The 25,437-nt window shown below is 36.6% G+C and overlaps 2 protein-coding genes across 4 annotated transcripts in view; one reads left to right on the forward strand and one right to left on the reverse strand.

Annotated features, from left to right (window-relative positions):
- LOC124638818 (ecdysone-induced protein 74EF) overlaps window positions 1-25,437 on the reverse strand; it is a 208,524-nt gene that overhangs the window by 132,793 nt on the left and 50,294 nt on the right. For all 3 annotated transcript variants that reach the window (XM_047175939.1, XM_047175948.1, XM_047175931.1), the window contains exon 3: window positions 13,409-13,469. The gene's annotated coding sequence lies outside the window, so the exon portion shown is untranslated. The remainder of the gene's footprint in view (window positions 1-13,408; window positions 13,470-25,437) is intronic.
- Window positions 1-25,437, forward strand: part of LOC124638843 (U7 snRNA-associated Sm-like protein LSm11) — a 28,086-nt gene that overhangs the window by 584 nt on the left and 2,065 nt on the right. The window contains exon 2 of the mRNA XM_047175966.1: window positions 7,217-7,332. Within this exon, the coding sequence (XP_047031922.1) occupies window positions 7,217-7,332 (116 nt within the window). The remainder of the gene's footprint in view (window positions 1-7,216; window positions 7,333-25,437) is intronic.

Below are 25,437 nucleotides of genomic sequence, written 5' to 3' on the forward strand. Positions count from 1 at the left end.
TTAGTTTTGTTTAGATTTGTCAGTTTTAGAAGATTCAAAGTTTTAGAAGGGAAACAAAAAATGTAATGCTTTTTATTAAATTTATTATTTTAAATCTTTACAACAACATCTACTTAGGAGTTCAATATATATAAACAGGCTGTATTCTCAGGTTTTTAGATATAATTTTTAAGTATTAAGATGGCATGATGGATGATCTGTGGTTGTGCCACTTAAAATTATTACTCTCCGCTGCATTACTATTAAGCCGAACCCCATCTTTGAAATATTTTTATAAGGTATGTGTTGATCACTTAACTTTAATATTAAATGTTACCTAAGGCTTTAGATTTATTAAAAGAAAGAAAAGAAAAACCATTTTATTTAACACACAAATGACGCAGAGAACAAACACACACAAATACAAACAAATATAACAATGGACAAAACAAACAGTGAAACAAAAAAGAAAAGCGCTGCAGCTGCGTCACTTATGCGTGAAAAGGGGCAACGCTCAGCATAATGCTGTGTCTCGCACACGCAGGCACGAGACAACAGCGCTGGTTTTCAGCGCTGACCCACCACATGACTTGCCTCGGGACTATACAATCAAGACGCCGTTTCGGCACGAATCCAGTAAATTAATAAATATAATTTAATTATTAAATATAATATAATAATATAAATAATATAAATATAATATAATTATTCAAGCAATATAGCCTGTTGAATGGTAGAAATCACACAATGCAGCGTCATAATATTATTATAACCTGTCACCGCACATTACACAACCAATGAATAACTTTTCCTTAAATAAAAATATAAACTAAAGCAATCATTAAACTTTTTAATCTTATGAAACGCTTCCTGCATGCAAAATTTAAAGTAAATGCACTTTCTTAAACATTAAATTGAATATTCAAGTATAGATTAGTGAAACTTTAGGTAACTGAAAGTTAATGTAATAATCATATTACTGTAACAACTGATCGATAAACTTAAAATATAGATAAATAGATGTTTTGATGCCTTTTTTATGGTTTTTGAACAATCAAATATTTTCAATAGGCTTTCTTACAAGCTTCTAAGAAAAAGGGGATCTGTATGTGCATGATAAAATAACAAAAAAACATTTATGTAAAATATATTTTAAAAAGTAGATGATCCTCGCAATATAAGCCGCGTCACAAACAAAATGTAGCTTTTGACATGCCCAAAAGTGATGTGGCTTTCTATTGATAAAATAAATTCAAAATTGATGCAGTACTTCCAGTACCTTTTCATAAATTTAGTAAAGATTATATTTCTTTTTATCTATGGTAATCAAATCACAAATATCGTCAGCAAGTTAGCATCTTCTGTCAAATGGAGTGTCAGGTCATGGAGGTCAGTCTAGGCCGCGCGTTCAATGCACGCGGCTCTATGTCAACCGCGGCCGACGACCCGGCGTCCCGCACCCCGCACGCGGCCTACCCCTGGATAAGCTACACAGCCCACCCAGGCAGTTGAGGGACTTCAAACATTTCAGGATCAAGGCTCCAAATGACGATTAAATTGATTGTGATGAAGTTAACGTATCCATAAAAGACCCAGACATTACATGTCAATTACCTACGTCTCGATTGCTTATTGTATACAAAATATTACTTTGAACCCAGGCCTTCTCTTCCTAAGTAGTAATAAATTCCTGTTGCAAACAAAATCTTGGATAATCTTGAGTAGTCTATTGTTTACGCCACCTAGACAATAGCGTAGGCAGCATCTCCGTTTTAATACATTTCGTAATGAGACGGAATGCTCATTCCTGAGCTTAAAAAGCTATATTTCAAACTCCGAAGTTGTTATTTTAATCTAGGCATAACTTAGACATCTCACGCATGTATAGTGCGCAGTCGTAAATAGCAAATGACCCGACATAGCTTTTCGCATTACTGCTAATCCGTAATGTCGGCCGGACATGTCTTACTACTTTAATGGCTGTTTAACTACTCTCAATTGAGAGCTTAGCGTATAAAATCTGTCTTAACAATTATGCTTTTAATCGTAACATATAAGTAATAGATTCATAAAAGCTCTAGGCTCGTGTTTTAATTAAGGACAATGTTAAGGCCTAGGAATTAATATGAACGTATGTGATTGCAAAACTGGTCGTGAGAGGCGCGTATTAAAGGACCATGTCTAGTTACGCGTCGCGACGTAACATTCAAGCGCCAATAAAGATCATAATAAAAATCCTTTTATTGCCGTGAATGGACGTAACGTATCCAGGTCCGCATAGTCAATGACTTGCTATCAACAATGGCATCAGCTCATTTGCATACTGCCCATGACCCGCTGCCCCGGCGGCCTTGCTTACATAAACCTTTTTTTATCCACAATTTGTTTTGGCTTAGAACGAGTGGCTTGGATTACGTCAGCTGGCTTTTTGCGGATGCCTATTATGTTACGAATACTTTAAAGGTGGAAGGGCTTCGTTTTCAGTTGCGAATATTGTGTAATAGGTAGGCAAGTAGGTACAAATTCTATGAATCTTTGAAGTTTCTGTTGTCGAAAGTTTACGGAACACAATATTTCAGAATTGATTGTACCAACTTCCTGAATATGATTTTATACAACTTGTGTGTTCTTATGTTAACAATATTAAAATTAATTGCTCTTATTTTAGTTTTAGGTCATTTGACGTTTTCTTATCTTGTTGTCAAGAGAACAAAGTAGGCGCACGTAAAATTACTTAAAACCAAACAATAAAGATAAAAAACATGGTAATTTTTGTGTCAAACTCGCGATATAAGCACCCTTGTGCGCTAATTAAGAAACTCAAAATGTTTTTAATGATCAAAGCACATAGGACCTAGGCACGCGATCGCGTGATATGATAATATTACCTGAATTATTTTCCCGCCAAATTGACAAAAATGGCGATGGAAAGTGACAGGTATAGTGCGCACCATAGATTAAACACAGCTGGCTTGTAAACTCCTTGTTCGCTTCTATTATCGGCTACTTTTGTGCAATCGTTAAGCCTAATATAAGCGTAATGGTAGATTCTAGAGTATAATTATTGCGGTCGCCATATTGTTTTGCAATACTGAAACACGGTCTGAACAATCGTGCGCATTTACATCTATTGAGACTATCTAAGAAAGTGCTTGTTCGAAAGCAGACTAACATGGAATTAAATGTAGTGTAGCTTAGAATTAGTTCAGTTTTAACTAATACGCACTTTTCTATGTAAACCTAGCAACAGAAAGCTGATATAGGTTTTATACCATAATTACTTTAAGGTTTCTACAAATCAGTACAGTTTAAGGTGATTTTAGAACAAACACGGAATCTTCAAGCAAAACCTGATTACAATCTGGAAACAGCGAAAAAATATCTCACGAAGGTGTGAGAAAAACCTTCGTCATGAAGTCATGAAAAATGAAAAAGGCGACTGCACAAATATAACTGGAAACTCATTTGTGTATCACCGTAAATGAGATACGTTTCCAACAAAAAGCGAGCATATTTACTGGCAATCGCTCTATCACCAGTCCGACAGATCGTTACGATTGTCGAGAATATCTGAATAAATCGCAATGCGTTCATCTAGATGCATCGCTGCGAACGTAACATCGTTCGCTAGACTTTCGCGTGTACGATTGTTGCATAACCGCTTTCCACATGAGTTGCGTTCTCCGTCTCACTCGGCCTGAAGCCTCGGTCGTTGACATGCCATCCAGAGATTTTGCGCCTAGGGCTGTTCGCACTGGACTCTCCACGAAAATTGAGGATCATGTATCGGCAAACCGCAAACCGATTTCATAGAGGCTGAGTAATGCGTGTTGCCTTGTTGCCTTCACTCTAGATTGCCTATGGGATTAAGATGAAACTTTTTGCAGTAGAGCAATGAAAAATGTGAATGCCTGTTATGAATTTCAGTGCACGTACATTTTGATCCGACTGCTTACATCGTTGAATATGAACTTTCAGCATTTAAATTCAAAGAGCAACGTATATGACAATAAGTAAACGAACTTTAACACCCGTGTTGGCTCCGTACAAACAAAATTTTGTTGCTATGTAGACGTTCGCAAGTTCTGAATACTGATCAAGAATCCTAATTACTTTATCAATTATTTCTTTGATCTTATACACAATTTCGTTTCAAACAAGTCCGCCTTTGCATTTATATTATTAATAGCGACACACAAATTGGTATTGATATGATTCATTCTATGAATGAGCAATTAGGGTAATACAGGACACTTAAGTACCTAATACTTCGAAAGTTGAAAGGATATTATTAATAAAGTCCAAATATGTTTGTGAGTTATGGTAAGCTTTAAAATTTAAATTTATCTAAACATGAAGACTGTCTAAGCTATCTTACAATTATTATTTTAATGTTAATGATGCGTGCAAAGAAATGCCGATAAACAATGGTGTCGTCCGAGATAAGAGGAGATAAAAGTTGGCGGGTTTTACTTTGTATTAGCACAGTTTAAATGTATTCTGTTGTAGTATTATGTCATGTACTTATTAGGTACTAAATGTGTGTCTTTACCAAATCTTGTCAATGTGGATTTCTAAATCAAAGAATTCTGTTCTACTAAGGATGCTTTTGGACACCAAATTGTATTGTTTTTGTAACAGCAATATATCTACATATTTTAAATGACTGGAGCTTGATAAGTTACTCAGATGCTGCATCAGAGATATTTCAGAAAATCAGTGTCAATCGTACTGAAATCCAAAGAAAACAATTACGTGTAGTACAATGTTTACGAATTATAAAAGGAGATAACAAATAGTTGCGTGCTCTGTTATCTATCACGCTAAGCCGGCGGCCTGCGCGTGCGCGCCTTGCCCGATACCGGCGTTCTCACTGCTATCGTCACCAACACATCTATCTGTGTTACTCATTTAAGATTTACAATTAAATTCATCATTATTTTAACAATGGAAAAAAAATATTATGAAATTCTTAAGTTGCAGTAAGCCTAAGCTTCATTGCACATGCGCCGGGATAATGTGTAGACAGATTACGTAATTAAATCGTGTTAAACACATAAAAGTATATCGGTACGTCGCCAATAAGCGGCGGAACGGAACGTAAACGGAAGTGATGCAACGGCACGCGTTTCGGCGCGCATCTGTGTAAACATGGCGCGCTTTTCTGAATGGCGCGATGGCGGGTGGCGTTTCCCGCGCTCGGCTCGCGGCCGACGACCCCGGCCGCGCGGTCAGCGCCCGGGGATAGTGGAGTGAAAGTAATTCGCGATCGGCGACCGCTCGCGAGCCATGCCGTCCTGGTACCTCCGACGCCGCCGCTGCATACATTTCTTCATACTTTACGGGCTTTTTAATCGATTGCTGATGAATTGATGAGTTTGATTAATGGATATTGTTTCACTTCAAAGCTCTTACTTATTTGTTTTCTTTTTGTTTGTTTTTACGACTCTGGGTGAAAGAGTATTCGTTTGTCTATTACTCGTGTATGATGGTCGGCTTACAAGCAAAGTTTACAGGGCTATTGTGTCATACACATATTTAACATTATGTTAAATAGTAAAGGTCGTCTCAATTAACTTTACAACATTTACATATAATGACTAACAAACTACCACGACGATCATTAATCATAATACATAGTAAATTTTTCAATCGATTGTTCACTCGCGATTCGACTAATTCAGTGTGTCGATAGTAATCATCTCGCTTCTAACGCGATTCTAATGAGAAACCCGTTTCGCGTAGCCGCTCTTGATTTCATTTAGATAGTCCATATTTAGAACATATCTGTGTATCGTAATAGTTATAATCAGTTTTATAAATACTTGTTAAAAGTAGCTGTAACTACCTGATACAAGATAATGAGTGTATTTTGAGCGCTCGTCTTTTAATAACTTAATTATTCGATACTTTCATAATGTCACGCAACACGTGCTGATTTTTATTGTAAATGTTCTGAGTTAGAGAGGTAGAACGATTTCTATCAGTTATTTATAACAGTGAGATATCGATGTTGTTAATCTAATTATTCATAAAGTTATTAAGTTGTTACTACTTAGAAAGAGCGCACTTCATATGTTGATGATATCTTGAGGATTTACATTAATGCAATGCTAACTCGTGGAATTCCGATACTGGTTTCTTTTATTCCAAGAGATATAGACTACTACCATGACCTAGGCTACTACCAAAGGTTGGATGATGGAAGATGAAAATAATATCCAGCCAAATCGTTTTAGGACCGAAACCTATAAAAAAATTACTTCCAACATCAAAGTAAATATTCTTTTTAATCGACATTTATAACTTATCTAAGAAAAATCATTGACTCCTCAACAATTTGAACTCGTCTCAGCAATGACAGAGGGGCATACACTGACCACGTTGGGTGATTGCACGCGCTGCGCCCGCGCAGGTGACGTCACGACTCGCGATATTTTTACAGGTGTCATATTTGTGTCACAGTGATAACGGGTGCGTTGACTTATTCTACGACATTGTTATCGTAATACACTAAAACGGTATTGTCTCTTCTAGTTAAAAATCAACGACTTTTTTGTTCTAGTCTTAGTTTTGTGGCTTATACCTACTAGAGTAATTTATTTTTGAAATCTTTGAATTAATGATTTTGCACAAAATACCTTCTCGATAATGCTGCAGTGCATAGCAACAACAAATTATGTAATAAAAAAAAAAAGTTCATACCTACTCATTTGTCTTAGCCAAATTTAAAAACTTATACTAACGTAAACTACACGTGTATTTGTCAAAAACGAACAATTAATGAGCCCTAAGTCCTAAGCTAAGGGTTAAAGAAAGAAATATTCCCTTTGTTCATATAGTAGGTAAGTCTTTGTAAGAAAGTACAACTTATGAGTACAAGTTTACCTTCACGACATTCTTTTGTATCTTCCTCGAGTTTATGACATCATCCTGTTCCATCATCATGTTTATCAATATCATAAAACAATGCCTAAATAACATAACCCTTGCTTGCCATAAAAAAAAACTTAAGTATGCTGGTCAAGATTAGTCAAGAACCAAAACTTACTTGGCTGTTTTTGATTAAAATAAGCTCAAATTTTATTCGTATTGGAAATGGAGTATTTGGTATACGGCGGTCATTTAAGTTTCAACGTGGACTGTGATGGCCAAAAACTAATAATAAAAATACCACATCACAACCGATTTTGTGTGAGAATAAACGCCTGGTTTTCAGACGTATTTTTCTTTACAGATACTGCACCAGCGAGAAGAGAATACAGAATAAGGAATGTCCTCACTCGCATGGGGACGATTGACGGACCCCTCGCCGTGTTAAAGGAATGTGTGGACAACAGACTCAGAGTCAAGGTAAGGATTAACCAAATGTCTGGTCATACAGGAACATATTTACAAGTCATTTCTTCTTGGAGTACTAGGTAAAGAAAAAAAAACGTAGGAAAGTGGGTCATGGTATAAGAGGCCAATTTTAATTAGATCGGGACAGCGTAAAAAGATGCAGTGGTCAGCAACAATCGATGTTTAGTGATGGATATGGAAGACTTGAAGCCACATCTCCTTTATTTATTAAATGGCTTGATCATAAAACACGCTTAAGTACAATCGATACATCGCCAAAATCTACGTGTTATCGATTGAAAAGCAATTCACGTCTGAAACTGGCAATAACGAACTAGAACATAACTCTAAAACCGAAATGGTTTTCAGCCAATCCGTGTTTAGATCGTGTGTCATAATTCTGGGTCCTTAATGCATCCTTTGTACATAACTGGCGGGTTTCCAACGCGGAAGCTGCGCGTGCGCTTTGATGACTGATGGCTTGCCCAAAGCCGAAATAGTACAAAGCCCTTTCTAGAGACTGGAAATTGCAGAACATTAACTGGACAGTGATGGAGCAATCTCGGGTTTTATGGTCGAACGTACCTTTGCGCTGACAAAAATGCCATAAAAGTTTACACGAGGCACTCGCAAACAAAAGAAGTTTTTTCAAAAGGAGATTTTTGCTTTTGGTATTTCAGATATGCTATGTACCTAACTATGTCGTTGATTCTGACGTTAGAAGCGTGAAGTTTTCTTTCAAATAAATGTCCGTTGTGACTCACGATAAATAAATATTACAGAAAGACTGAGGTGCTCTACTTTCTTCAGCAAACAAGTAAAGTCGCTACGGTTATGTCAACACCAGGTGCATTGTGTGTAAAATTATATGGGTGTAGATGTTCGTTAACTCTATCTGGAACTTTGGCTAAGTTGAGTAGAGAATAGATTTTAGTCCATATAAACGATCTGTCGTGCTTAAAAAAATCAGAAAGGATTTGCAGGTAGATAAATACTACGGGAAGGACGTATTTAAACTAAGTTTTTGACAAGACTGGATTGCTCATAAGCTGTGGCAAAAACAGTGCAGAATACATACATACATATATTATGGTGATCAGAATATAGTTTCGATCGCTTTTTAAACCCTTTCCTTCATTCGTTATCATTGGTGCAAGCAATTGTCATATCGAAATCAATTGGTAAAGCAAATATTTTGGCAGGAACCTAATCTTGTTAATTTTACTTAGTGCCTTTGCTTAAGGGTATTGGTATTTTTTTAGAGGCGTAATTATTGTCATATTTACTTGTTTCTGCTACTCGTAGTACTTAACTTACTCCTTCACAAAGACCCCTACTACTAACAAACATCAATACATACATCATTTCGATACAGTTGTAGCCACGTGTAAATTATACGCAATTTCAACACCGCAAGGGCATCCTAGAACAAAGTACACACGTATTGTTGAGCCCAAGTTACACCGGTCGCCTTGGCTCCTACGGCTAATTAATTTGCATTCGATTTAATTACCTCGCTTCGTGTTAACTTCACTAATACAAGTGAATTTAGTCATCGTAAATTAGACCTCAATTATTAACCTTTTGAGGCGTAAGTTTAATTAGACCTAAAGAAAACTCAAGAGCAGCCTAAAATACGGTGCCTAGTTCATGATTGCTTGCTGTTTTAGAATACTATGCCCAACAAGGATAAGTTAATGATTTCATGGTCGATATCCCATTATACCGAATGCGATCCGGATATCCCCTACATACTCGGCTATCTAGAATCTCAGCGAAATTAATAGCAGGAGCGAATATGGTTTCAGTAGGGCACGATGATGTTCTAGAAGTGCACCGTGCTGACTCACCGTCGTCTAGGAAGAGCCTTGCAGGCCGTCCGTCCGGCCGGCGTCTGCACAACGCGATTTGCAAGTTTCTATTATTGGTGCGGTGCAATGCGTGGCGTCTGGCGTACTGGACGCAAATAAATTCGGAGCTCGATGCTATTTTTTCTCTTTTGAAAAATTACAATGCATTGATTCATCTGCTGTTATTATGTGAGTCATTTATCTTCCCTTCATTTGAATCATGCGAAATGAATCAGACTTTTGTAAATTATTTTCAAATATAAATTAATTTTTCATAAACATTTTTAATTGGAAACTGGAAAATGTTGTGTTCTAGTTAATTATAGTGATTACATAGCCCGCGGCCCTTGAAGGCATTCAGTAAATATATTCAGATACAGTAGTGTTGTAAACATTCGTTTCCTTATACAAAATACAAGCGGACAAACCGTAATCATCGCTTTGAGCCCTCGTTACCTTGAATACTAATTACTTGATTACTTTAAATAACCCTTTGTTGTTTATTTTATTAAACAATATTACTGAAATAATAGATAAAACAATTTTAAATCAGTGATAATATCTTATCTGTGTCTTTAGAATTTCTGCCTAAGTAAGCAACAGATAACTTGCAAAAAGTATGCTAATCTCAACTTCAGTTACTTGACATGTTACCCCAATAGAATTTCTTAATTCCTCAACTCCTAATAGTAAATATCTGTCGGTCACCTGATCTACTTCGTTACTGTTCAGTGTCAACCACTATCAAATTCGGTTCAAGTGTATGCAGGTACAGCGGTATGCGTTAGGTCGCGTGGGCCCTATGTTAAAAATATTCATCGGAGATCGGCTCGTCGAAGGCCGGCGCCGATACAAACACTGTCATTACTATATGTTACGCAGCATGCGTGATGCACGTGGTAATACCGATAGCAAGTTAAACTACAAGTGCACCCAAATTTTTCACCGGTATAAACATTTTTCCACCGGTCATTGTCTTGCGAGCCTTTTCCCAACTATGTTGGGGTCGGCTTCCAGTCTAACCAGATGCAGCTGAGTACCAGTCTTTACAAGGAGCGACTGCCCTATCTGACCTCCGGTAAAATTCAAGCTCATTTTTCTTAATTCAAATAGACCCATAACAGCTCTTTCAAAACGTCAAGCTAGTTGATGTCCAAGGAGAAAAACCCTTAAGAAACCTCATGATTTAAATAACAAAAAATGGTTCTTTAGCTATTTTTTGTCTGTTAGCACTGAATTTACTGAAAGAGAACGCCTACTTACTGAAAGATCCGGCTTAGGAAAAAAATGTGGTTTAAAAGAAATAAAATAAAATAATTTGCGTTCGTTAATATGGGTGACAAATGTTTATAAAGTTTCGTTCTGACAGTAGTTGGGTTTACGACTATTTGTAATGTAGCGTATTTTTAAAAACTTTCGGTGGAAATATTTACCACATCATTTAGATGCACCGCAGATAAATTCGTTTGCCAAGGTTAATTGTTATAAAAACAAACGTCATTTTATTTAAATATTATAACGATCGTAAAATGAATATTTTACCTCATTTTGCGGTACTAAAACGAATATTTTTAGCGTTTCCAAAAGTTCAGGGTTGAATAGTAAATAGAGACGGTGATGACGTCATTAAGTTACCTTACAGGAATTTTGCATTATTATTTTAAATATTTTTAGTAACGTAAATTTGTTTGGTTGGCTGTACCGAGTGTCGGGACCTTGCTGTGATGTCAGTTATCTCATGGCCATTTTTGTGTGCTTGTGTGCGTGTCGTGCGCTTGTGTGCTCGCGTGTCTGTATACTTGCACGTGTGTGCGTGCTGTTAACAAGGGCTTGCTAGGACGCATCGGGCACGATACTTCCTAGTACACATATATTTAAGACATTTATCTGTCATTATTCGATTTCGGTGTTGCTCGCCTTGAAGGCAACACTTCAATTGATTGGCCAGTTAGAGGCGTTGGCATGAAAGGCGTGAGCATGCGTGCCTATATTCGTCATCGTTTTTGGTGCAGTTTTTTATTGGGATTTATCTCGCTGTTTATTTAAAGCACTGGCTTATATGGCTAACTAATACATGAGACGATTGCCTATAGTGAATGCTATAAATATTAATACTTTAAAGACTTAAAATTGTAACCGAATACGTGAAATTGTGATGTCTGAAGCAAATCTATGATGGAGGTCAAACTATTACAACTCGAAGGTTTAAAAGTTTAGGGTCTGACACGATATCTATTAATAGGACAATCAATAACAATTATGTTCGTTTATATGTTCAATAGGCTTATCAGAGACAACGTTCATGGTTCTAAGTGAACAGGAAATAATACTAATGTTTTTTTTCCTGAAACTCGATGAGTGCGCTGATTTTATCATTGTTATACGTTATATTGTAGATCGATAAATTATTTAAACTATGTAATAAAATTGAACTGTTTAATTATTATTTTCCTTTTTACGATGACGAAAAATTGAGCTTGCAACTTGAAAAACGGTTTCTTTCTCAAACGAATTTAAAACATTTTTAATCGCCTTCTAAAAAAGGAGGGAGGTTTTTTTATAGTTAAATGATTAAAAGCTAAGTTAGGCATTTATAATAAGATTACATGCTAATAATATAACTTAGTTACACTTAAGTGATGAAGTTGAATTTATTTGAAGGATAACGACTTAGCTAACATTTTGATAAACAAGCTTTATAACTAACGCGGAAGATATTGTTATAGGCATAAATATGCAAATGCATATTAAACGCTTACAATATACATCGGCTAACTTTACTAACGCATTATCTAGGAAAAATTATGTAGGAAGTGTGTTTATATTCACTTTTCTTGTTAGTGGTTAAGGTTAGTGCATATTTTGTCATTAATTGTGGGTTGTTAAAGAAAATTTTATTACATAACACTGGTCAACAGCATTTTTGGTGCGGTGAAATATATCATTTCCTTTGCACCAAAAAAATAATAATAATTTGTTGACCAGTGTAATACATTGTAATTGCAATTGATGAAAATGTTATCATAATAGAAAAAGTTACTTTACACACAGGTCAAACTGAGAACCTTCTTGTTTTGAAGCCGGTTAAAAAATTTAAGATTTTTCCAGATTCAAAACATCTTAAAGAATAAAACTTAAGTGGTTATGTAAACATCACTTAAAAAGTCTCTCCCAATAAAAATATACTTCCCCAATTTATCTCTCAAAAATATTTTGTGATTTTATCTCAATAATAATGAGTGTTGTTCTGCCGTCGCTACTCGTTAGCTGTTCACCCCGAATTGTGGGCAATGACAAGGTCGCCAACATTCGAAGTGAGGTTAAAAAAACCTCCGCAGTGCAGCCAACCTCTGGGTTTTTAAGATAACTACGAAATGTGTAGGAAAATGAGTGTTTTTCAGCTTGGAAGGTTATTGAGGAGGTTATTTGTTTTTTCGGTTGGGGTATCCAAAATGGTAGTCGAAATGCGCTTGTTACGGGTAAACTAAGAAAATTGTAATGAAATGGAAGAAGGTTTCTTGGTATCCGATAGGCTACTTGTATTCTCTCTTCTTTTCTACTACAGTAATAAGGAAGAAAAGGTTTATATGATGCTTTAATTAATATGAAAGGGTCAGGGTTGACTTTAATAGTGAATGGAAAGTTTGGAAGACTTTACTTCAAGATAAGACATGTCTCTACAGAAAAGTTGGAAAACTTTAAAGGTCTGTAATAGTTATCGAAAAGGTTTAAGGTCACTACCAAACTTCTCTTGGTCAGAAAAGACATGGCAACTCGTTAACTTCACACATAGCCATGACAAAAAAGTTTTCTACTATTAGTCATTGTTTAAAACGGTAGGAGCTTTTAAAATAAATAATCAAATTAAAATTTTATCTATTGGCATCCATTTAACAGACTCTTGACAAACGTCACGGCAAACAGAAAAAACGTTGATAAATGAGCTTCTGTCATCAAAAAGTCGTTAGCGAACGTTTTGCTGTGATCGATGCCTCGAAAATTTATCAAAATTTATACGCACGTCGATAATTTGGCCTAGAAAAATCAGTTTATATAACGACAATTAAAAAAAAACTGATAGAAGATGATATCAGTTTATCTCTGGTTTGATCGTCACTAGATAAAAGTTTAACTGCTCATTAATTTTCCATCTCTAGGTTCCCTTTTAATTTAATCTAGGCTCCACGATAACTTCAGTTCCTGTATGATTAATAAGCATTTCAATATTTTCAACTTACATCTGACTAACAGCTCCCACTCGATCATACAGTTGATGCGGTCACTTATATCGCGCCATATCTGAAAATATAACACAATAAATAAATAATGTTAAACAAACAATACAATTCGAGTACGTGAAACGGAACGCCGCGGCAGAGACTCCTCGTACCTCGATTCATTATCACTCAATTTATCTACAAGGTTCTCTTCAAAAAGAAACGTACACCCTAGCGATAAATTTATGGTTTCAATAATCATTTAGTTTTCAAGTACACGCCTAGCAAAGGTATGATGCATTCGGCCTCGCGGGTAAACAGACGCTAGATAGCGCTAGACAAAGACGGTGCGAGGTCATGAGCGTAGCCTTGCGCGGGTGCGCGCGCGCACGCTTCCGCCTGTCGACGGCCGAGGCGCACTCGAAGCGCAGTCGCCGCTCGACCGCCGACGGTGACGGAGGTACAGTCTGCATACTACATGACAGTTACTTCTTTTATAACATCAATAAAGTAAAATATTTTACACAGAATTTTTGTCCTGTATCCTGTTCTATCAACAACTAAATGCTGATAAAAAAACATGCTGAAACAATAGTACCGATATCCTTAAAGCAAATTAACCGCAACATTAACATCGACTTCCTCGTGTTAATTAAATTAAAGCTATGATAATAGAAAAACAAGCTCACTAATAGCTCATACATAATGCGTTTCATCTTCCCACGCACATGCGTTGCGGTTGCAACTGCAATATGCACGCAGAGACAAAGACCGATGATGTGTACAGTTTAATAGATGTAAAGCTTCGCCGAACATTTGCGAACAACGTAGGACTAATAGGCTACATGATTGATAAACCTATTGTCTTTCTAATCCATTACTTTCGCCGCGCTGCAAGATTGATGCAAATTCAGTCTCGGATTGAATATGCAAAGGTCCTATCGTAGTAATTCTAAGTGACCTGAGGATGCAACTCGACCTTTGCTTGCATAGTGGCTTTCCCCAACAATTACGGCAGTCTGAGCTGACTTACTGTAAATGAGAGAAGTAATTTTATCCGTAGATACACTTTAGGCCTCCGTTGTAGTTTCTTGCGGTCATTTTCCTTATATTTTTAAAGAGAACTTATTCAACTTTAACCTTTACAGTTTTTAAGATGTATCAGCCTTACATTTAGCTCGACTAGATCTACAGGGTGTTACGGCATTTACGGCATCGTCGTCGCTTCAACCAAGTTCGTCACCTTATTTGTATTAGCATTCAGCTGTGACCGGACAACGTTATGCAATGTCGTTGAATCTTCATAAACAACAAGTGCTAAGAGCTCTTACAGCGTTTTAGGTAACTTTCAAAAGGTCTTGCCCAAGGTAGGAATGTGTGCACTTACGTATTTTACCTCAGATGCTTTACGTAACTTTTACTCACCTGTAATGCAAGTATTATGCACACTGATGACTTCTAATCAGTATGGCAAGAATTTGTATGTAATAATGAGTTTTATTGCTACCGCGTATTTTATGAGTCTTTTATAGGTTATTCTAATGGCTCTCTGTACGGTAAAGTTCTAAGCTTACAAGAGAAATACCTGGAAACGTGTTCGTACATGAATTTGCTGAGTCACCAGTGATTGGTGCGATTTGCATCTTGCGCATAACACCTTATGTGAAAGTTAAGCTTCACAATGTATGACTGTGAGATTTAAGAGCTGACTAATGTCAGAAAACGAGAAAATTGTGCTTGTATCAAAAGATTGTGCAACAACTTGTGAAGACTGCTCATTCAAATTAAATTTTATATTGTAACATATTAGTTAGTTGTTATTTAATTTTCTTTTGTAAAGCGTGAGTAAGTTGGATGTAATTAACAGTTAACTGCACATAAAGCATCATCTTTCTTAAATACAAACTAACATTCACAAAGATGCTTTGTTAATAAGAAATAATACGGCGTTTATTGCTTTAAAACATGAAACAATAAAACAATCATGCCGCCATTTTTTTTTTAATTAATTCAATATTTATGTAAAGCAATTTTCCTAATCAATCATCGTTTGACGGCCAATCAAGCGGCAACTGCAGAACAAAACTATTGTTACGCAAAACGCGTCACAATTACGTTGGTGCGACCTCGCGGCAGCTGTCATGGCCGGCGCCTGCGCATGCTTCCTGCTCTATGCACTTCTACGATAATATTGTTTTGATTACGATAAAACGCATTCGTGGCTGTGTGTGTATCCCGATAATTATGTTATTGGTTCTCAGTTGCATAATTAATTGTAAAGTGTGCCCAAGTGCATGTTTCAATAACTTAAAATACTTAAATGTACTTACTTGTAGTTAAAGTAATCTACGATAATCGTAATTGCCTTTTTATAAAATTGTTTCGTATTAAATTGCCAGTTGTTGTAAACAAAAGTTGGTCTTGAATTTACTAAATTAAAACAGAGGTCATTATGAGCAATTAGCATAAATTCTAGCACTTCCTAAATACATTAGCTTGCATTACCATAGACGGGATACTACCATGTTCTTGAAATATTGCAAACATAGTAATACCAAAATATATCAATAAGGTTTTTATATGGTTATAAAGGTAATGCAAGGTTATAATTTAAGTAAGTAATTTTTATTCGTGCACGAACTAAATGTTAATTAAAAATGCGGAAATTTCGCACCTATAACAACATTATTTACGGTTAATCAAAATAATATAACTCACTTATCAATTATATTTATTGAGGTCACTCGGTTCAGTTATCCAAAAATAACAATATTTCGAGGAGGACCTTCTGCGTAACCTTTGGAAAAATATCAACCGGAAATATAATATGTATAAAGAAATGTTAATTTATCTGTTGCATTAATCTTGCTGCACAATTCGTCTCTTAAAATGTTTTTTTTTTCTTTTATATTTCCGCTGTAAAGCGCTGTAATCGAAGGAATCACTGCATCGCTTTCAGCGCAGCGTTTTGTTTTTTTTTAAGGTTTAGTCTTGATACACTCAGACCGACCTAAAACTACGTAAACTACAAGAATGAAGACTACGATCTACCTACATACAAACATAAACATTATAAATTCATCGGTCTAAGATATATCCGTCTATATCTATACTGTCCAATCTTGTCATCAGACTAGAACCATTGTTCAGATAGTTTGAGCTTTAAGTTGACATCTCTTACTGTGAATTGTTCTAGAACGGATCTTAAAAGTTAGTCTTAAGTCATAAAATGCATTCATCTAACCTACTTTTGGTACAATTCCTTGAAAGCCTTCACCGTCCAACAAAGTGTAGCCTCAAGCAAAACTTATAAAGAGCATTTCAATTAACCACTTCATTAATTAGCTCCTATTATCTGAATACTTCCTATATCGAAATGGCTTTTCATGCATATAGAATTATAATGCATTTGTTCGTGCTTTCTGCAAGGACACGCGGATGTCAGCAATTTGGGTAAAACTTAAAATTTTGATAATCGTAGTTTTTTTGTATCCTGGCTGTGACCCTAATGAGTGTTGGTGGTCTTGAGCATTGTACGGCCTTTGTTTAATTATGACCGTTTATGGTCGTGGATTTTTTTTGAGGAGATCTTTTGAGACAGGTTTTGTCATTTTTAAGATGCTACGTAAGAGTGCTATCTGTTTTCTTGAAATGTCTATGATAGTTAACTTACTTTACTTCAGCCTATTTCTTACGATTAATAAAGCACTTTGTGGAATGCCAATGCTGATTATATATATGTCCCTAGGGTGGTACGCAGCTACGGTAACATGCGCGATAAATCCTTAACTACATAACTTTTCACTGAATAACGAATTTTATGAGACTGTGCCCCACAGCAAATAGACCTACCACATATAATCCAGTTAACCACGTACACACAAGGTGAGGAGGAATCACGGAAAAAAACTCCAGGCTATTCTTATCCAAATAAAAAACAAATACACCTCGACCTTTACCCAGTGAGTAGGGCCGCGACCTTGAGACGTTGTTATCATCTTGTTTGTATGTTCTTTTTTATCATTCGATAAAGGGCTGGCCTTGTGCAGTGTCGAGGAAGGTCGCTAGTTTGATTCCGGTATTTTTTCGACGGGAACTTTATGCACGGCTGAATGTCCGGCTCTTGTTTTCCTTCCTCACTCGTCTACAATGCAATTTTTTGACGGTCTGCGGTTGACTGGTTGTTAAACAACATCAAAAATGAGGTTCTATTAAAACGTTTTTATTCCAGAAAGACGGTAGTAACTTCTACACCTACAGTATCTTCAAAACGGTATATCAAAGCTTGTCTGTCAAATCTGAATATATTAGATAATAAAATGAGTCAATTAATAATCATAATTTATAATCGTTGTTCTATTATGTCTAATGTCCAATAATCTTTTTAGACACTAATAAGGTCAACTTATCATGGCCATCGTCTTGAATTAAAAGTCACGGATCTAAATCAATGTTTCGATGAACTGATAAAAATAAAATCGACGCGGGTCTGCAGAATCGGTTTATGATGCATATCGATAGCTGTGAAAATCTGTGTTTTAACGACTTTTTAGTGTCAGCCGTCCATTGCCATCAAAGTAAAATTTAAATGATCTTGATTGAGTTTTTGCTTGTTCACGCAGCTCCGTGAAGCGTGAACGTCGAAAGAAATCATCGTCACGTGAACACCGCGGCTCAATGCACAGACTGTACCAAGCATTGTTTTATTTTTCACGCGAAGGTCCCGAAACAAGTGAAAAAAACACGGAAGTCACGGCCTCAGACTGGTATTGCAGTTTTTTTTTCAGCAGATTTGAGTTTGTATTTATTAAGATATAATTTAGCTTCACGAGCTACGAGTGTTCCTTGATATGGTATAAACCATCTGCCTCGGTTCAATAATTACCAAACAAATAAAAAAAATATGGTACGTCACCTTAAAAGCGAAAGCAATCCAATTCACTGAACAGGCACATCACAAAATCAAACAATCACAAATAAAGGCAGGTGACCACTGTGACATGACGTCATAACGTCGAATTATGCCGAACGAAACAAAAACACGGGCGTCAGGTGCCCGTGACCGTGGCGGCTGCGCTCGCGCCGAAATCGAGAGTGCCGGATCTGGAGCGTTTGCGCAACGAGACACGACCGCCTTTTGAGACTTTCGCGGTTTTTGACAAGTTACGATAGGTCGTGGGATTGGATAGAAATTACTAAAGATTATTCTCGTCGTATTTTGAGAATTTTTGAAACTGAAACACGTTATGTTTAAGGTTATTTCTTCAAATAAATCTAGCTATGGAAGTTTTTTGCCACTTATAAACATGGTAATGCACAATGAAGTTAACCATTTTTTAACCATTTTTTAACCATTTAAAAAGATGACGAGCATTTGTGGAAAAAAACCTTAAACAGCTATGAATAAAAAGAAAGTTACGAAAGAAATGCTTACGAGATGTTACGTTGTCGTGTTGTCGCTATTGACGGCAGTGATGAGTCTTACGCGCTCACAACTAACTGTGAAGTGAGTATTGAAATGTAAACTTCTTTGTGAGATGCTCATAAATGCTGACTGTTTCTTAATAATTGCACCACTAATATATGCAGCTGTTAACAGATCTTCGAGAGAAATTGAAAGGCGGAAAACGCGTAAAGTAAAATTCAAAAAAGACTGTTATGTATCAGTGGACAAAGAACATTATGTTTAAATGTATTATCAAAACAAAAAGTCTATAATAACCTAAATAAGTTGAAGTTTTTTCTTGCAGGTCGTTATAGTTACATCACAGCGTCCGGTTGCGTTTGGAAAAGCAACAGTTCTTTGACGTTTGATTTCGGCTTTGACACTGACCTTGAAAAGGGGATATCCGCTATGCGTATCAGTCAATCACACTTTTAATACTTGAAACTGGTTTCATTCCGGATATCGACAATATGTATTGTGGTTTTATGGCTTTGTGATTTAAAAATAGATTACTTTTTGAAATTCCAATTATGGTAAGCTTTCTGAAATTATAAAATGTTGTCTAATAACTTCGTAGAGCCCTGTTAATAACTAAGCAAAAGCCAGTGCATACCGGCGACGTCTGTCAAATGCATGAATTGGAACCCGCACTTGCAGAACCACTTTCATAGCTGTCAAAACGCGACCACAACCTAGTGCAACTCGAACGTCCACACGTCTATAAATAAACAGTTTTATTATCCAGTATTACCTGAACGAGGCATGCGAGTAAATACTAATCACATTATCATACCTTCACCTTAGCTGCCGCGCTACGCTTCCGCGTGCAGCGTCACCGCTCACTTTCACTGCGACGTCGTGGGGGTACCTACTGCCTGCCTCTGCCGCAATAGATACAGCACCGCCTCCTAATACCCAAACATGTACTCTATCTGCCGCTGCGTAAGGTCCTATTTCCAATACTGTACCACCACATTTTTTTTTCAACTGCCAAATAAGTGATGGACAAACTTGGACTTAATTCCTCAAGTTGTAAAGCCCTGTTTTGGTTGCGTGCGGTCGATGACGGCCTCCCCAAGGCCGCACGTACGTCGCACAAGTGTCTGTTTACTTTCTCTAGCGGTCAATGGTCACAGGTTTGGGAGATGGCGGAATATTTGGAGACCGTTCAAGGTCGGCCATTCTTCTAGCCATTAGACATGACATATTCTGAATGGAGCTTGACATTTTGGTAGGCGTTTGATATCCCGTTACAAATAATATTTATAAAATATTTTTAGTTGAGATTTTTCTTATGAGAAGAACATTGAGGACATAAACAAAAATAACCAAAATGGCATTCAAAAATGCATTGCCCTTACCAAATGTGTCGAAATGATCAATACCGAATATAGATCAGGTTCGACCTTATTTCAAGTATTATTACAAAAGCAGCCTTAAGTTGCGACCTATATAAATAGCGAAAAGCAAACGTCATTGAACTTTGGTACGTGTGTTTTGGCCTTAGATGAGTCGCAGTCAAGGATATATCGCGATTGTATTGACGGCAAGGTCGCACAATATTTACTAACTTAGTCTGTTTAATATTGACTTGGATATTCGGCGCATATTCCAGATAATATCAAATCTTTGAATTTGACAAAAATGGCACCAGAACAGGTATAATGGCCAAATATGCAGATAGTCTTAAACACAGAGCAGTAATTAGTTTGTTTGCCAATTTCATTCATGAATCCTTCAATTACAAACAAAAGACACGCGTAAACACAACTTTCGAACGTCTTGCAGTCTATCGTCAATTGTTAGCAATAAATACATTATCTCACTCACACACACGCACAGACATTCATCGGTTACATCAATTAAGTCACACTAAAACTGTCGGTTATCTCCAGTCTATAATTATATTCATTGGCGATTCACTGCATGAGTTATTGTTTGTTATTGCTTTTACTGTACATGTGTGGGTTCGTAATTATTATGTGGTTCGGGTTTTTATAGCGGGTGCTGAAGGAGCTGGAGTTGGTTGTAATCGGTTTTTTGAATTAGAGAATTAAACGTTCGGTCAATTTTTGTTTTACAGGTCTTGACTTGGGCGTACCTTAAAAATGTCAGACGATATGGGAAATTGATTTAATGAGAAATGGTTTTTAAATGAATCTAAGCTAGATAGCAGTTTCCTTAATAAATACATAACTAATGTAGTTTCTCTGCCTCCTGTCAAAAAACGGCAGTCATCATTTCTCTACTCTTATCCTAATTTATTAGCATGTCTTCTTTTTCCATAACTTCCATTGTTATCGCCAAAAAACTGCAGTAATCTTCAGATAACATCAATTTAAAGAGATGCATATTGAATCTTTTCACCAGCTTTCTTAACCGACCGTTCATAATGCCCTGCCAATAAATCAGGGATTATTAAATTTTCAATGCATCGCTCTCGTAACGGTATTCAGTTTCTATGCAAATTCCAGCCAAAACTTTCTTCTATAATTTTAACTATGACAGCCGTTTATAATAGTTTAGATTAATTGCTTATGTTAATTTTATCTGATCTGCTGCTCGTGCCAAATTGTTATGAATACTAAAATGATATATTTCTATTTAGATGATTTGATTGAAGTTACAAATTAAACGAGGAAAATGATCAATAAACATTATATAGTCTTTGTTTCATCAATGTCTGAATAATGTTGTGCTTAGATAACAGCTACTAGAGATTTATAGAAGGAATCGAAGTGGGTATGAAAATTGGTCTTGGTTGTCAAAGTGTTAATAAGATTTCCATGCAAAAGAAATGTATCGAGAATCTTATCGAAAATATAGTTTTTTCTATAAATAATTTGATGATCATTCCACATGGAGATGAAGCTATGCATGTGTGAGGTGAAACGTAGCTCGACAGAAGTGCTGCAGCGCATATCTTGTGCACTTTCACTAAGTTACGTCCATTCGGACTGCATTACCATAGGACAGATGTTTGCTTTGCATACTTCAACGAATAGTATGCAGAAACTGATCATTAGGAGCTGTGGTACCTACTCCAATTAGCGCTGAAGAATCCTATCAAGATTTAGGATTCATTCGATGGACAATTCTATACACAATAAATATTAGTTTTGCTGTTAGCCTTGACTTAACAACCATGCTCTTAAAGCCTTTTAAGCACGTAATACCTCTTAACGCTTCAGATCAAGCTATAAACAATCCATTGCGCAATCACTAAGAAATAATTACCCAAATTACCGCACTAAGTAATAAATTGCTGAAAATTCGGCGCATCCCTGATTGCGATCGGCCTCACATCTTCACGGCTGCAACCTTCGGCTTACGAAACCAGAGCTTTTTCCTTCCGTTCGAGTTACAGTGGTTACCCCTGCATTATTATGCCTACTGTTAGCTCTATTGTAATAGAACGTAATGTTAAAGGAAAAACGATCGGAATAATGAACTAAGTCGCCGCATTTGCATAATTGAGTTTTGAACCATTTCAATGAGAAAATTTTCCGATGCGTTAGAAAAGTAAATAAAACATGCAGCCCAAACGTGTGACTTGTAAACATATGGACGTCAGAAAAATGGCTTTGGATCTATAATTAGAAGTTATGCGTAGTTTGTAGTATACAGACTCTAAGCTCGGGACAACGACCGTAAGGTAGATCATCGACCAGATGGACCGATGACATAGTCCGATCATGAACTTGCAAATATAATTGGCTTGTGACAGGGCGCAGATGAAAGTGCCTATTCATCACATGGGCAATAAAATGCAATATGATTAATTTTACTATCAGAGAAGGAGTCAGAGAGATCAACTAACTCCAGACGGTTATATTTTTAGTAAACTTTGTTTCTAACGGCTCCATAAAGTGTCCATTAGGTACAATTATCGCCGCCACGCAAACATTCCATATAAACGGTAGGCGGCCGCATCTGCCAGTGGATTCCGTAGAATCGCCAGCAATATCACTTTGTTGAAAATAGACGGGTTGCATAATAGCCTGGGCAGTGCCCAGCGCCCTTCGCCTTGGCGACAACGAGCCAAATGTCTTCGGCCCTGACGGAGAATACGTGGCATCAATCTGCAGTCTCTTCCTGGGATGTCCGATCACTTTGTAGCGTTTTGATAACCAGGAAGTGCAGTATTTGGAAGACGCTATATTTCTTGTTTAATTGGTTTGCGGTTTTGCCAATTTATTCTGTAGTAAATAAATTTATCCAGTGCATCGTATGGGTCTGTAGGAAAAATGTTAGCCAAGAAAATATAGCTAGCATCCATTACGTTTATGAAAATAACACTGATTTTGCAAATTGATGTTGTACAGAACACCTTTCGGTCCAAAATATTAACACTGGGTTTGCTAGCAACTCACAGTATTCTTCCGTGCTGTTATCGCCTGAAGCATCGCACAAGTAATCAACATAGTTCACCCAATGAACTAGCAAGTGTCGTGGGATGAACGCATCTTCCCTTCACCTGCACACTGCACTTAATGCAATTGCTTTGACCATGATTGTTAAATTGCATATTCTTCCTTTTGACCTCAGTTATACTAAATTCCCGGAAGATTCCAGAAGAATCTAGATAGTTTTAGAACTATGTCATTTTCAAGGCACCCGATCTGCAGACTCAGATTGATAAATTGCATTCAATGATCTTCCTCGAGTAGATCCGCTTAGCACCAATTTTTTATCACATGTTGCTGGTCCAAATTATTCATTTTCTAGGAAATATTTCCAGTTTTCTCAGTTTAATCTCTTTGGGTCTTCTAAATGTGAAGGTGTAAGTACGTTAAGTACCCGCAACTTCAATTTATCAAGTAGTGTCAGACAAAGGTGGTCTGGAAAGGTCAAAATGAGATCACCATTAAATCGCAAGGTCTTAATTTCCCTTTCACCTGAATCTGGGCTTTTCTGCTTATAAGAACGCCATGTTTATTTTTTAACGAGAGAAGTATTGGCAGTTCTTGATTTAGTATTTCCATATATCGGGTGTGTCGTTCACAATCACATTAAATGAAATGCGTTAATATACTGGTTAATATATGTCGATTAACACAAAGAAAAAAGAAAAATACGTAAAAATAAAACAAAATGAATTTTTCAAACAAAGTAAATATAATAAAAATGTGCGAAAATTAGAACACCATATAAAAGTCAGTCATTACAAACAACTGAAATTCTCCCTTGAAGACTGACAGCTGTCAACCGATCAAAACATTCGATATTCCTAACTTTACCTCTGCTTTACACATGATGTTGTAAATTATAAAAACGAAAAATGACTCCTGTGGTTAAACCACTGAATGGATTAGGTTATTTTTTTTACAATTCGCCATAGAATATTATAAAGTATATGCCATAGGATTTAATGTGATTATGAACGACACACCCGATATAGATGAAAATTGATGACGTAATAGTACATGTGTAGTGTACGTACATGTTGTCTGAGTATAAATATTGGCAGGTGCCCGCCATAGGTATTGTGCACGCAACCATCGCACCTGTCCCAGTCTCTCAGTGTTTATACACAAAAACACATTTATTTTTATGACTATTCATTAGAGGTTGTGTAGGAACAAATATCCATAATTATGTTTTAATTGATTGACTTCCTTATTTTATTCGATTTGAAAGAAAGCCATCTGTTTGATCTGAGCTGTGAATCATCAGAGCTGTTATTAAAAAAGCCGTTCTTTAACCAGGTTTTACTTGACGCCAAGCTGCATTAAAATGATCTCTGAACATAAGGTCGCAAAAGACAGTGACGTAAGCACACTTGCCGGCAGAGCAGTGCCCTCTGACGGTAAGAAGCCGACCTTGGGCCCAAAGCAACTTTCAACCCGGAAGCCGCGGCGTCATTCTAGCTGTCACGTTAAAACCGCTGAATTTTATTTACATTGCCCTTATTTGGCGCAGGCAGAATATATGGGCCGTATAGACGCTGTAATGGATATTTTAATGGGTTTATATATTGAAGTTCGTGCCCTTTGTGGCGGGAGTTTATTAAAGTTGACCTTGTGACCTGAAGGGAATATTTCATTTTTAATTTTATGCTATTTATAATAAAGCTCTATTTATAATATTATCTAGATTTATAGTGCAGGCTCTTAAAATGCAGCCATATGTCATATGGCTCTGCCTCGTTCTTCAAAAAAACTTTTGTAATTTTTTATCGTCATGTCAAATTATTTTCATACTATCTTTTACTTGTAAAATCATGTATTAAAGTCATGCAGTCTATTTCAGTCTGTCGGCTGCTACCGGGTATATTTCCACTCAGTAAAAATATTTTAATATCATCATGCGGCGCGCGTGAACTCTGCGCTTGTTTTGCCTTGTGGTGCATTACAACTACTCAAGACTTTTACATGGCTAGCCTCTAACCTCGTCTAAAATATGGAAATGTGTCTTGATATGGATAATTATGACTCTCATCCTCTGACACTGTCTGTGATCTCGTGTTTTGGCGTTGCATTGGCCAAGGTCAGTTAATAACAAAATTAGTTCCGAAACATAAATCCGTAATTTTATTTTAACGAACTCGTGATTCCAGGCACGCATTCTTCTGTCACCTTGTCATTAACGGCTTTTAAAAACA

This window comes from Helicoverpa zea, chromosome 2 (genome assembly GCF_022581195.2).
Source record: "Helicoverpa zea isolate HzStark_Cry1AcR chromosome 2, ilHelZeax1.1, whole genome shotgun sequence".
NCBI classification, from domain to species: domain Eukaryota; kingdom Metazoa; phylum Arthropoda; class Insecta; order Lepidoptera; family Noctuidae; genus Helicoverpa; species Helicoverpa zea.